Genomic DNA, 14,833 nt, shown 5'->3' on the forward strand with positions numbered 1-14,833 from the left:
GAAGAAGGGTAACTGTATAATATATGCTCGGAGTTTTTAAAGTAACCAGGGTGAAGGTGGACAGGTAGTTCTTGCGCCTCAGGCATCTACTGCCTTCGTCTCTCTCTCTCTCTCTCTCTCTCTCTCTCTCTAGTCATCATCTTTCTATTTCTCTTCTTTCCATCTTGCTGTGCGCAACACGCCCCTTCCAAAAAAAAGAAGAAAAAAATCAAATTACACGCAAGCTTACGAAATTTTTTGCACATACGACAAATAAATTAACGGTTCTGCACATGACTACTCACTCCAAGGTGTTAGAGTTAGAACAATGACATGCACAGTCATCATAACAAGAAACACGAGGGCTCCAACTTGGCCCTTCATACTCAAAGTACCGTTTTCTCTTTCTACTCCTCCCACTAGATTTGTCTCTGTCTCTCACCCAGGACCTACGATCTCCTCAGCTACACTGGTATGAGGGTTTGTTCCTACAGAGAGTCGTTTATGTCACTTTTCATCCAGCAACTACGGCTGCTCCAGCTTTTCCTGTGACTTATCTTTTCCTTCTCCATCATCTTATCTTTCCTCTACCTTCATTACTTCTCCATCTACTCTCCCCTCTCCTGGTCTCTCTACTATATAGACTATTCCTCCTTCTGTACTTTCTTCACATTGCATAAACCCTAGAGTCGCCAAGCAGCGATAACCCTGCGCCCTTGCCACACAGCTTCCTGATGCGTCATCACGGTACCGCCAGGTAATACTCTTCCTAGCTGGACAATGCCCATCTCTGGGCCGCCAGGCAAGTCCAACTCGCTGGTCCCTTCACTTCTCCTCACTGAAGAACACATTCGCCGTCCACAACTTCATTCCAACTTGCCCGCTTCAGGTTCCTCAAAGCCACCATTTCACACACATATAATTGATAAAATAAAAGTGCCACCTTCTCGGCAAATATAATAGGAGCCTTCTGATCGCTCTTAAACGAAATAGTACTTCTGGGACGTGATACGGCCAAGCCTGCTTGGCACTGTAATGAAGTACCAGCTGCCTACCAGCCAGCCTGGGCTCACCTCAACTTCACCACTGAAGTGAAAACTAAAAAAAATATCCTGCCAGGGTAAACAGACATAAAACATACAAATAACACTTTAATGGATATCAAAATAAATCAATACACAACACGTGTAAACTCGCAACAAAAAGAAATAAGTAAATAAAACTTGTACACCTTAAAACTTCCAGCTGAGGGACACGACGGGTAACCCTCATTCACACAAGCGCTTCTGGTCCCCTGCTGACAGTGATGACAGACGTCTCCCTCTTGTCACCACAAACTGATAGGGCTCAGGGTGGCCACTCACTACACCACTCCTTCAGTAGACAGGCACACACTGGTGAAGACGGCTGCGGCTACGGTCCTAAAGCATCACCGTGAAACTCCTGCAACACACCCATGGTGCACTCTAATCATCCTCTCTCCCGCTCACTACATTTCATTAACATCCAACGCTTTGCCCAACAATGTCTTCACACTGAAATACACTATCACATACCTGCTATGCTGACAAAGCTACACAATCCAGACCTCTAAACCAACGCCTCAAGTGTCCATGTTCCGCGCCAAAATCTCTCCCGTTCAAAAAAAAAAAAAAAAAAAAAAAAAAAAATTTGCCATCAAACCCCACGCTAAGCAGTTGAACATCGCGATGCGTCTAGCTCCACCTGACTTCTCACATCACTGCCAGGCACAGCAATACTATCACATCTCACTCCTCCCGCCGACTAACCGAGGACACAGTATTCGCCACAACGAGCTGATGGCCGCTTCTTTCCAAGATGCAGCACACACATTCCCGTACGCGGAGCGAAACTAACACACGTGGCTATCCCAAAACAATCAGTCCCGTTTGAAACATGAGCACGGGCAACGTATCTCTTGGCCAGCTTCACTATTCCCAGCAACTGCTCCCACGTGCAATCACTTCTCATCATATCCGATTCCTTGTCGTTTCAAAGAGGACGACATCCATTATCACATACTTTTCCACTTAGGCCCAGCACCTGACAATTAACTAGCAACGATGCGAGTAGTTTCTGAGCGGCAAGCAGCAAGCTACCACTGCCAGCCTCACTCAACGTTGCCTCCTGATGCTGCGCCGTAACGCTCGCGTCAGCTACAACATTACAACTCCCACAGAGAAGAGGGATCGGGTTACTAACATCTCTTAAATCTCTTTAATCTGAAGTGTACGACTGTACAAGACGACTTCGAGTCATAGTAGTTAGTCAAGTTTCTCCAGCAGTTGTTCGATAGAAGATTCCTGTGGATTATCAGGAGCACAAAGGGAACATAGCTGGTCCCACCAACGAGAGGAAAAAAGACTGCCCCGTATGCTGTCCGTATCGTCAATCTTGTTGGCGAGAAAATATTGCACAAACCGCTCCTAATACTCTCCCAACGCAACTCACTCTCGTTCAATACAATGAGGCAACCAGAGCATAATTGGATCACTTGCTTTCACGTGTGCTCGTCGCGAATGCATGTGACTCGCAGCTACATAAGATGTTGGTGTAGCTTGATGTGTTTGTGCTAATTTAAACAGTGGTGCTTCCAGCTTGGCGAGTACTGTTAGTCTATGGACCCTATTCTGAAACCCTTTTGCCTTCACCTCGGGTACTTTGAAAACCTCTAGTTGAACTGAAAGGTGGTTTTTAAGGGGTATTTTACGGTTCTAGTGATAGATTAGCAAGATTTCTACATTACTTGCCTGAGAAATCGTCTTGAGAACCCAACTAATCGTCTGTGGCCTTTGAAAATAGTCTTAGTAAGAAAGCGAAGCGTTTCTGAATACGAATCTATCTTTGACGGTCCAGGTTTAACACTCCTAGTACATAGTATCTTACAATTAAAACTTAAGCAATATTCGAATCAATCACAGAGCTGCCATCTGATAGTCAACTGCTTACGATATGATTAGAATGCTACACAAGGATACAAAATATTATCTTTATTAATTAATTATTACTATCATTATTATTATTATTATTATTATTATTATTATTATTATTATTATTACTATTACTATTATTATTATTAATGTTGTTGTTGTTGTTGTTCACGAATCTTTCCACACCAAGTCATACCTCATGCAGCCTTGAAGTTAAGTGAGGATGGATCTGCCTCATCACCCGTATTGCAAGTGAGGTGGGGACAGCACCACCTCCATCAATAAAAAACAACAATGAATAATAATTATAATAATAATAATAATAATAATAATAATAATAATAATAATAATAATAATAATAATAATAATGTCAAATGAAAAAAATACAAGAGTGATTGTAAAAGGAGTAAGGCGGCGCAACATCGCGTTCATATGGCGCCTCTACAAAATATCAAAAGCAACTAAAATTGTGATAAAATAAAATAACAGTAATATTAATAACAAAAATTGATACAGTAAAATAAAAGTTAAAATGTCAATTAATAAAAAAATAAAAAAAATAGATAAATACAATAAAGCAAACAAATTAACCCATCCTATCTTGACCAGTGAACTGAGACTTGAGAGAAATGGACACTGGAGTAAGTGTCACAGCCCAGGAGACAGATCAAATAGCAAGGGGAGCATCTCATTCTCAGATTGGGGGGACGTGCACCGAGCGAGGTACGATCAGGTAAGATGTCTTACTAGTCATCCCAGAACAGAAAGCTTGTTTGAGCGATGGGTTTTTAAGAGATTCTTCAGTCAGCAACGTTGTCGAAGTTTTTTACTGAATTAGTGAAAACGACAACACTCGCCACCCAGGAAACTTTAATAGGGAAGCAGATATAAGCATAATATATGATTCAGTTGTTTTGGTAAGACTGATTGATTTAGCTTATGGCGCCGCAAGGTCGCGGTCATATAGCGCCGCTACAAAACTTTTAAAAGCAACAAACTTTGCAATTCAAAATATTGATATTAAAAAACAAAATTATAGGTATGGTAAAATTTTTAAAAGATCACTAAAAAAGTAAACATAAAAAGAAAGAACTATAAAAATGAAAGGGTTGGTGGTATTTTAATGTTTTGACTGTTTAGCTTGATTAAAACTGGGCAACACTGACCTAGACAACTGTGTCTGGCGTTGTTTGTTTCGAATCCAAGACACTGACCTCACTGACCCAGATGTCTGGTGTTGTTTGTTATGTGCCCAAGACACTGACCCCACAGACCCAGGCCCCAAGGCCTGGCGTTGTTCGTTACATGTCTTCCTCACTCGCCGCCATGTTCTCCCAGTGCAAAGATAAAGTTCTGCCCAATATTATATTACCGATAAAATAAATCAAATAGGAACAGTTAAACGGTAATCTATAGTTTATTTAGAAGAAAAGCCTTCTCCACAAAATTAAGGACCTCATGTCCCGGGGAGAAAGTCCTGTCTCCAAGTATCAGCGACATCTTAGAAAATCCCATCGTCATCGCGGCAACGGAAAAGGTATCGCTTTCTCACCTCCGCCAAACTGGGACACTTCTCTAGGAAATGTCACATTGTTAGGGGAACTAAGAAGTCATCACAAAATGGTTGGGTTTCCCGTGACATAAGGTAACCATAAGTGAGACGTGTGTGCAATGCAGTCTCTGAGCGGCGTTCCTGCACATGGACATGTTTATGGATGGAAAGTTACACGGTTATCTTACCCAGCTCAGTGGTGGTAACCAAATTCTCCCACCTGCCCTACCAATTGTAAAGAACTGCCACTCTTATACCGGAGTATAACTCATGAAAGGGAGTGGAGTTGGAAAGAGTAACCCGAGTTGCATCCTCATTAGCTAGCCTATCGGCCTTCTCATTCCCCTGAACTCCAACATGTGCAGGGACCCAGCAAAATGCGATGTGATGGCTTCTACGCTGTAAAAGGTATAGCCACTCAAGAATTGATAAAACAAGTGGGTGAAGGAAAGAAGAACTAAAATGTTGAATAGCGGAAAGAACGCTGCGAGAATCGCTAGAAGTTGTAAAAAATGAGGTGGGAAAAGTAGAAATAATTCTTAAAGCTAAAATAATGGCAGACAGTTCTGTCATAAAAATTTGGGGCAACACAGAGGAGGCTACCGCCTCGACAGAATGAAGGAAAGATAACACCAGATCCGATTCCATCTTCGGATTTTGAATCGTCCGTAAATACAAGGATGGAATCGAAATATATGGAATAGTGTTCCTAGAATAATGCATTTGACTCATAATCCGGTATTAAGTTCTTATTACGGATAGCAGAGCCGCAGACAGAAATATATGGGAATTGCCAGTAACCAACTCTAAAATATCTACAGGGACTTACAAAAACGGAGGGTACATTTAATGCCGTCGTATGATGCAAGCCTAACGCCAAAAGGTTTAGGCAAACTCGAGTGAGACACATATAAATGGGAACGTGGATCACAGAATATGGCCGCACTAGGAACATAATCAGGAAGGCGTTTGTCATGGATCGGGGTTCCTTTACACTTTAACATCTGCCGATCACATGCGACTCCTGGTTGAGTCTCCAGGTAGACCAGGGTAGGACACTCAAAAGAAAGCACAGTCATAAATCTTTGACTTATATTTACACAGTAACTACAACAAAGGCCTGGCTAGCTATGGCTACACTCAGTGGCGCGTGAGCGGCACACAGAAAGAAATATCTATTCCTCCGGAAGTGAGGCCAATGCCCGGTCCTTCTACGTTGTGAGAGCACAGCTTTACGTTAAGTTACTGGATCACGGAGGTAATCAGCCGGAACTATGCACTGTATCAGTCTGCCGCACAAGGAGCGACAACCACGTGGTCGCTGGGTGACTGGATATGCTCTCGAGAACAGGCCTTACCACAAATAACTCACCCAAGGCGTTCCACTGGTGTACTCACTCCTCCAGTCTGCTTCGATGAAAGCCAGCTTCGTCGGTCAGGGCTTCGGCTTACCGCTGCACCACTCTGTCCTTTCTGCAGGCTGGTTCGGGTGGAGTCGAGGAGGGCACGTCTGGGCCGCTGGGTGACCCGGCTTTGAGTGAGGCCTGGTGAGGTCGTAACCCGCTCACCTGGGCCCGCGCGCATTGATACAGGCTCCGCCCATCTGCCCGCATGGCAAATGGTTCTCTCCTATGATAGGGCGGTAATTTATTGCCCTCTCAAAATCTAGTGTTGCTGTGCTCTCACATTACCCCATACAAACGATGATTTTTTTTTCCGGGAAGAAAAAAAAATCTAAGCCTAACTAGCTACCAACGGGTGTGTATAGACTAAAAGGGTCTTCGGTTGGAAGCTCAGGTGGCTCATGAGGGTAAAACCCCGTATTTACGTTAAGAATCTAGCTTAGGGGAAAAAAAACTCCTGAACCAGCTTAACCTTCCCGTGGCTTTTGCAAGACGAAATATCGTCAGACTTAAACCGCCCTCCTGTTGTTATGTATGTTTGTGTATAACATAACGGAGTGTAAGTGTTCCAGTGTACGTAATGTATGTGTAAGAGACACGCAGACGCTACACGAACACGGAGCGGTGTCTTCGGATTCATCTTGGGGAAGACGCGGCGTGGTGACACCCCTCTCTGGGAGACACAAGTGTGTTCTGAACGGCCTTCAGGTCGGGGTTGGCCTCAGAGCCCCTCTGCCAACAAAGAGAAAATTTATTGTCTTCATAACACCATATACATCTCATATTCAAACACAGGACGCAAGTGACAACTCATCCTGTAGTTGGGGTGTAGTAGTGTGGGTGGTTACTCGTCTCGCTGGGCCACCACATAACCTGGTCCACACTCTTCCTCTCCCGGCACCTGGAAGACGTCCTCCATAAGGATGCTGCTGCTGCTGCTAGGGGCGAAATTGGGGTGATTATGTGCAGCTGTTGAAAGGGAAAAAATACCACGCACGGCTTTCAAACAGGCGGCCTTGTCCTCAGCATATGCTGGTTCCTGAGCGCCAGCGTTACCAGAGATGGCAGGCGCATGATACTCCTTAAGCATGTTAATGTGAAGACATTTCCGTTTTCCATCAGTCAATACTGCATAATTTAAGTCGGAGACGCGCTCTAGGACCTCATAAGGCCCCTTCCACTGCGCCAGCAACTTATTATGAGCAATGGGTAGGAGTACTAAGCACTCCTGGCCAGGCTGCAGGGTGCGTAGTCGCGCATTCCGATTATAATGAGCCTTTTGTACCTCCTGGGCCTTCAGGAGTTCTTCCTTGGCCATACGACAGGTTTCTTTAAGTCTGCCAGCCAGGTTTATAACGTACTCGTATGTTGTACGTACCTCCGGACTTGGCACGTCCTCGTCCCATAGCTCTCTCAGCACTTGGAGTGGACCGCACACTGCTCTTCCGTAGAGTAGCTCGAAAGGTGAGAACTTCAGTGTACTCTGCGGTGCTTTCCTGTATGGGAACAGGAGAGGAGCCACAAATTTCGGCCATTCCTTGGGTTGCTCGGCGGCCAGCCGTTTGAGCATCTTCTTCAGTGTGCCGTTGAACCTTTCGCACAGACCGTTACACATGGGATGCCAGGGTGTCGTGTTAAGGCCCTTCACAGAGAGAATCCTAAACATCTCGTCCATCATGGCAGACGTAAACTGAGTGCCTCTGTCGCTCAGCACCTCCTTGGGAATGCCCACACGGCAGAATATCCCTACCAGCGCTTCAGCCACCGTGGTGGCCTCTATATTTTTCAGAGGTACTGCTTCAGGCCAGCGAGTGCTGAAGTCCACACACGTCAGTAGATATTTTGATCCGTCAGTCGCGCGTGGCGTGATAGGCCCAACAATATCTACCGCTACCCTCTCAAATGGTTCGGATATAAGGGGCATGGGTTTTAGCGGCGCAGGTTTCACGCGGCCCTTGTCTACAGTTTTTTGACACACATCACAGGATCTCATGAATCTCGCGATATCGGCCATCATGCCAGGCCAGAAAAATGTGTGGCTAATGCGGTCTTGTGTTTCTGTCGCCCCATGTAACCACCCAAGGCCGCGCAATGCCCCATCTCCATCACCGCGTGGCGGTACTGTGCAGGTACCACGAATTGCGACCGAGCCTCACCGAGGTCGGAGATGACTTCTCTATACAACTTTCCTCTGTGTTGGCAGAAGCGAATCGTTCCGTATTTATTTACACTCGATACCCCCTCAGCGACTTGTTTCCGAATGTTTGCAAGGGAGGGATCGGTCTTTTCTGTGGCAGTGACGTTAGCGCTATTGAGCAGCTCGTCAGGTGATGTGAGCTTGAGAAGGACCGTGGGCCGTGTGTCTCGTGCCTGAGCTCGCGTCAGGGTGGCACCTACTTGATCTTCGGTTTGGATCGCGGCGTCTGTGTTCCGAACGTCCCTCACCCCTTCAACGTTACCGATTATCAATTCATAGATCGGCTGTTTCATCACAGCAGCCTGAATTCTGCCAGTGAGGAATGGCGTCTCCACGTTGACTACAGCTATCGGGCAAGTAGCCACAGAGCCGTTAATCATGACGACTCTCACTTGTTCTCCTGTGAACTGAGCAGAGGCAACCAGGGCCTCTTTCACTACACAACCAGTAGAACCATTGTCCCGCATTACTCATACCGACCTACCCCCTACTCTACCGTTTTTCACAATCAATCCCCACGGTGAATCTATTGGTACTGAGGAGGTGGCTGCTAGTCAAAATGAGTGGGGCTGTGGGGCCCTGTTATTTGCTTCAAGGGTCACCTGAACGCTATCTACGGCCGGCGAAGGGTGGTTCTGGACAGCTGTAATTGGAGTAGCGTCTGCCGCTGGTACAATATCGTCCGGCGTATCGAGTAGCGCGGCAGCATATCTGCCTGTGTGTGGGCCAGCTCTCGTAGGTGGTGCGGGAGGCGATGAGCCAGTATTCCACCCACGTGGTGGTTGAAACTTATTACCCTCCCTGGGGTGTCCTTGTGGCTTATTTTGCCGGAAGGGAGGCGGTGCCAGCTCCTTCCTTACTGGCTCCGGATCGTTGGGTTGCGCCTTGTTCCCGCTCCCCGCGGAACGAACTCGGGGAACATTTTTACGTCCATGTGAGGCAAAATGGAGGTCCAAGTTTTCCGCCATTTTATTTGCCTGTACGTTTCCCGTGACCTTAGTTGTGGCCACAAACTCAGACAGGCACATTTCCTCAAACCTATCGCGTATGACTAACTCCTGCAACGCTTCATACGTGAGGTAAATCCCTTCCTTTTGCACTCGCTCGTCAAAGAGACGAGAAATTCTGGCATGAGCCTGAACGGCAGTTTCGTTATCGCTGATAGCGGCACTGCGAAATGCCTGCTTGGCTGCCTCCGCCGTTCTGCCAAACGCCTTCAAAAGAGCGCATTTCATGTGTTCGTACGAGTTATCTTCGGGCCCTAGCCCATTTACGATGGACAAGGCTTTGCCTGTAAACAGGCTGTAAAATTCGATGTCCTTCTCTTCAGACTCCATCTGACACAACTTGGCCAGCCTCTCGAAACGGGAAATGAAGGCATCGATGTCTTCCCCTTCATGGTAAGCATTAAGTTTCACTCTATGTAAGGCACGAAGAGTGCTTCCCTCAGAATTTCGAGATCGAGTCTCTTCTGCCTCCGCACGGCGAAGCTCAATTTCAGCCATCGCTTTCTCGTGTTCCCGTTCTTCGGCATGAATCATTTCCTGCCTCACACGTTCCTTCCTTTCCTCCTCCCGCAGACGGTCCTCTCTCACGTTCCTCGGCACATAAGCGGTCTTCTCTCTCCTCAGCTAGCCGCTTCTGTATATACTCACTAACCTTCGTCGCTGCTGTTATGTTCAGCGCCGAGATTTCAGGCCTAAACCTCGCAAAGGGATCGAAAGATTTACTATGACTCTCGGACGTCATTGTCTACAGCAAAAGATGTCAGCAAAGTTACTCGGTAACAAAGAATTACTCTACCGTGACTGCGCTTAGTATGAGGTCCCTGTTCGGGCGCCAATTGTCATGGATCGGGGTCCCTTTACACTTTAACACCTGTCGATCACATGCGACTCCTGGTTGAGTCTCCAGGTAGACCAGGGTAGGACACTCAAAAGAAAGCACAGTCATAAATCTTTGACTTATATTTACACAGCAACTACAACAAAGGCCTGGCTAGCTATGGCTACACTCAGTGGCGCATGAGCGGCACACAGAAAGAAATATATATTCCTCCGGAAGTGAGGCCAATGCCCGGTCCTTCTACGTTGTGAGAGCACAGCTTTACGTTATGTTACTGGATCACGGAGGTAATTAGCCGGAACTATGCACTGTATCAGTCTGCCGCACAAGGAGCGACGACCACGTGGTCGCTGGGTGACTGGATATGCGCTCAAGAACAGGCCTTACCACAAATAACTCACCCAAGGCGTTCCACTGGTGTACTCACTCCTCTAGTCTGCTTCGATGAAAGCCAGCTTCGTCGGTCAGGGCTTCGGCTTACCGCTGCACCACGCTGTCCTTTCTGCAGGCTGGTTCGGGTGGAGTCAAGGAGAGCACGTCTTGGGCGCTGGGTGACCCAGCCGGGAGTGAGGCCTGGCGAGGTCGTGACCCGCTCACCTGGGCCCGCGCGCATTGATACAGGCTCCGCCCATCTGTCCGCATGGCAAATGGTTCTTTTCTATGATAGGGCGGTAATTTATTGCCCTCTCAATATCTAGTGTTCCTGTGCTCTCACAGCGTTGAACACGATACCAGCACCTCAGTAATTACACTGGCGACACAATTCCAGCGGAAAGACACCAGCATCTACTATTAAGTTAGGGATTGTGAATGAGCGGAATGCACCAGCTGACAAGCGAACACCAGCATGGTGTCCAACACACGAAGCTGAGCCTCAATAGCAGAGGAATAAACCTCACAACCATATTCCAACATTGAAAGAATAAGAGTGCGGTGCAAGAAAAGGAGGTTTTGCCTATCAGCTCCCCAAGAGGTATGAGCCAAGACCCTAAGGAGTGACAGCATCTTCATACATGCTGCCTTAATATAATGTAGGTGAGGTACCGATGTCAAGCTTCTTTCAAAATTTCCAGGAAACGAGTTTCCTCCACACAAGAGATTCTTCGATCATATAGATATAGATCTGGGTCAGGGTGAACACCACAAAGGTGGGAAAAATGTATGGCCAGTGTTCGAAGCTAAGAATTTAAATCCCCGAGTTGCCACCCAATGAGAAATCCCATTAATTGCTAACTGCAATTTCCTCTCAATCAAAGGCATCCGCGCCACAGAAAAGATCGACAAATCATCGACATAATGCTACCACCATGACGACAGGCTGTGTCGTAACCTTTCTCTAAATCAAAACAGACTGTGACATGCTGAGGCTTATTACCAAATGCCTCATAAATTAAAGATTCCAGAGACAATAAAGCATCAACCATTGGCCTCATTTTCCTACAACCGTACTGAACAGGTGAAAGGTAATTTTCTCTCTCCAAATACCACATAAACCTATTTTTTACCATCTTTTCTAGCAACTTACAAATACATGAGGTTAAGGATGTTGGACGGTAATTAATCACTAACTGATGATCTTTCCCTGGCTTTGGAATGTGGATAACTGCAGCAATATTCCAAGAAGATGGAAAATCACCGGTATTCCAGATAAAATTATAAAGGTCAAGTAAAAGGGTAAAAAGCTTCATCGGACATGTGGCGCAAAAAGGAATATGGGATGTCATCGGGACCTGGGGAAGAATTTTGGCACTGGGACAGAGGCATGCATAGCTCAAAGAAAATGAGACATTATAAAACTCACCACCAGAGGTGGCAAAATTGACGCCAACAGATTTCAAGTGCCGACGATGAAGTGCCTTAGGTGCAGTTGGGTTCTTACTGGAGACACTAGCAAAGTGCTCAGCAAGCAGGTCGGCAACTGTCTTAGGGTCTCCTACCGTCCTCCAATCATGAGACAGAACAGGTGGGGGAGGTGCAGAATACTTTCCAGATATTATGCGAAATCTGTTGAAGACCTCGGTGAGTGGTGTGCGAACTGTGATGGAAGAGACAACTCTTCCAAGACTCCTGCCGAGCCCTCTTTAAGGTGCGGCGAGCACCTTAAAAGCCTCCAAGTAATGGACGCTTTTCTTGAACAGCAGCTGTACATTCCGCATTCCATCATGAAACAAGACGTTTAGGAAACCGGCCAGAGGTCTTGGGGATGGATTGAATAGCAGCAGAGCGCAAGACATCAGTGAAGTATGTTGCAGCCTCACAGTTTCCTATCTCATTTACTGAGCGGGCAGAGATGCTGATTTCTTTGAATAGGTGCCAATTTGCCTTATCTAACAGCCACTGCAAAACGACGTGACTGTGGTGCAGAATCAGTTGACTCGAATAAATCTGGAAAGTTATCGGTCCCATATAGCTTTGGTAAAACTTTCCATTTAAAATCAAGAAAATAATTAGAGGTACAGAGAGAGAGAGAGAGAGAGAGAGAGAGAGAGAGAGAGAGAGAGAGAGAGAGAGAGAGAGAGAGAGAGATCTATTATTGTAAAAGTACAGGTTCGACTATAAATGGGTCACGTCTACAGAGTTTAAAATCTCCAATCCTGAATTCTTGATAAAAAAAAAAAGCAATTAAAAGACAACGAGACTGACAGCGTCATCATCCCACAAAGGATGGCAACCATTGAAGTCTCCTAATAAAATAAGAGGAGAAGGAAGAGCTTTTAAAAAAGTTATCAAGTTCATATCTATCAATAGGAACACTAGGAGGCAGATACAGCCTGCATAATGAATAAAAACGATTTATAAAAAAAAATAAACCCTAATAGCAACAACCTGAAGCGGCGAGTGAACTTGCAGGTGGATAAAAGGAACATCATAAAGAATAAAGATGGCAGTGCCACCGTGGTGGCCCTGGCCAGGAAATAGAGTGGAGAAGAAAGCACGATACCCTGGAGGACCAATGTGATTCTCCGAGCATTGTCTCTTGCAACAACAAATGACAAGAGAAAACCTAGAGATCAATACTCGGAGTCCCTTCTAGAATGTACGCAATCCACGGCTATTCCACCTCAAAATCTTGAATATTAGTATTTTAAGGGGGAGGGTTCAATAAGAACCTTACTCGGCCTGGGAGGCTTATCTGGTCCCACGCTACCTGTAGGAGGAAGATTCCTCGACAGAGACGTATTGGTATCGCTCTTGGAGGAGAACTTATTTGGAAGGTGGGCAGAGAGACCTTCCATGTCCATTTCGGTTGTGGATGAATCACTTTGATATATAACGTCATCTGACGCTCTCAAAGGGATCTTTCTAGGGAGAATGCCTGTCGAGTTTAGGGACCTGGCAGATCCCCGGAAACGTTTTTGGTAGGACGGAAGGAGGCGTGGGAGAGTTGCTAGTATGTCTGCAGAGGCATAAAAGACTTGGGAGTCGTTCGTGGGTGAGGGTCCATGGAGGCGTGGACTTCAGCAATATCAACTTTTGTACGGGGAGACTGGTGTAGCTGGTGAAGATCCAGTGGAGGGCTTTTCTGAAAAAAGAGGAGGGTAACTTGGCTGAAGATGCAGAAGATGACATTATCTGTGACATCCTCCAAAACAGAGAACTTGTTGCTGACAAAAACTGAAGGAGTGACATTTTTACAAGGAGGGGAGGAAACAATTGATGGCTGAGAGAAGCGGGAAGGTGTTACAACTTTATTACCTGTGGTGGAGGTGGAAGAACTAGAGTACAGTAGAGGAAGGAGTCATATGTTTTTGCCCCACCATCCTTCTGCCTGAAAAGAAGTTCTCATCTGGCATTACCTAGACTTATAAACTGAGAATTAGCTATCTGGAATATGTCCTGCTCGAGACGGTACCTCTTGCATTGTCGAGAACGTAGTTGGTGAGCCTCTCTGCAGTAGAAGCAGTAGGGTTCCGATTCTCATTTAGGAGTATGGTGTGAGTCAAGGGCTGTGCAGTGACCGCACCAGGGGCGATTTTGACAGTTTTTCTTTTCATGACCGAAATCATAACACCAGTAGCATTGTAAAGGACGGTCAACGAATGCATTTACTGGAAGAGAAAGAGGGCCGATCTTTACACATTCAGGGAGAAAAAAAACACTAAAAATGAGCATAATCATGTTATTATTTCCTTTAATCTTGGCCACTCGTTGAACATTATCTGAACATAGCTGAAGGATGTCATCTTTTGAGAATTCATAAGTGTTCTGGCTGTAAATACATCCTTTACAGTAAGTGAATGTTCGGTGTGGCTTCATAAATTCAAAGACTCCATCATAAGGGCATGGTAGATAGAGTAGCATGAATATGTAGCATGAGGTGAATGAGGGACTCGATTTCCCGTTTACCCGAGGATCCGGGGATCGCAAAAAGGTATATCAACAGTCGGACAGCATTGCCAGCCAACACCCCCTCCTTCCGCCACTCTGTCTAAAGTCTGAACTATGTGAAGTGAGCAACTACGGAAGAAATCTACTTTCGCAAAACAAACTTCTGGGGCAACGGAAAGTATCTTAGTTCTGGATTACTGTCTAAATACTTCTCCAATCTATTCTTGAAGGGTGTAACAGTTTCACAATCGACAGCACTATAAGGAAGAGAGTTTCAAACATTAATAACCTAATTAAAAAAAAAAAAATATTTTGCTTCATTTGACAAGATTCTTTTATCAATCATTTTGAAACTGTTCCGCCTTCTTGTTATATTTGACCGACCAACAATAAAATAATCGTCTGCATTAATGTTGTAGAATCCTTTGAATATTCTACGTTTTGAGAGGTTAAAGAAATAAAGTTGCTTAAGTCTTTCTTCTCAGTCTCGGAATAATTTTTGTTACTTTACGTTTAACTCTTTCCAGCTTTTCAATGTCTTTCTGTATAACTTTTCGTGATTTGTTTTTGAAAACAC

General features: G+C 45.5%; 1 protein-coding gene across 1 annotated transcript; it reads right to left on the reverse strand.

Moving 5' to 3' along the window:
* Positions 1 to 6,729: 6,729 nt before the first annotated feature.
* LOC135092844 (uncharacterized protein K02A2.6-like) lies at positions 6,730 to 7,899 on the reverse strand. The gene has a single exon (XM_063991586.1). The coding sequence runs from the start codon at positions 7,897 to 7,899 to the stop codon at positions 6,730 to 6,732; it is 1,170 nt and encodes a 389-aa protein (XP_063847656.1).
* Positions 7,900 to 14,833: the final 6,934 nt, after the last annotated feature.

The sequence above is a fragment of the Scylla paramamosain genome, chromosome 41, assembly GCF_035594125.1.
Source record: "Scylla paramamosain isolate STU-SP2022 chromosome 41, ASM3559412v1, whole genome shotgun sequence".
Taxonomy (NCBI): Eukaryota; Metazoa; Arthropoda; class Malacostraca; order Decapoda; family Portunidae; genus Scylla; species Scylla paramamosain.

Bases quoted from the DNA above. Each gene is read 5' to 3' on its own strand.
- LOC135092844 (XM_063991586.1), bottom strand. From the start codon at position 7,899: ATGGCCGATATCGCGAGATTCATGAGATCCTGTGATGTGTGTCAAAAA.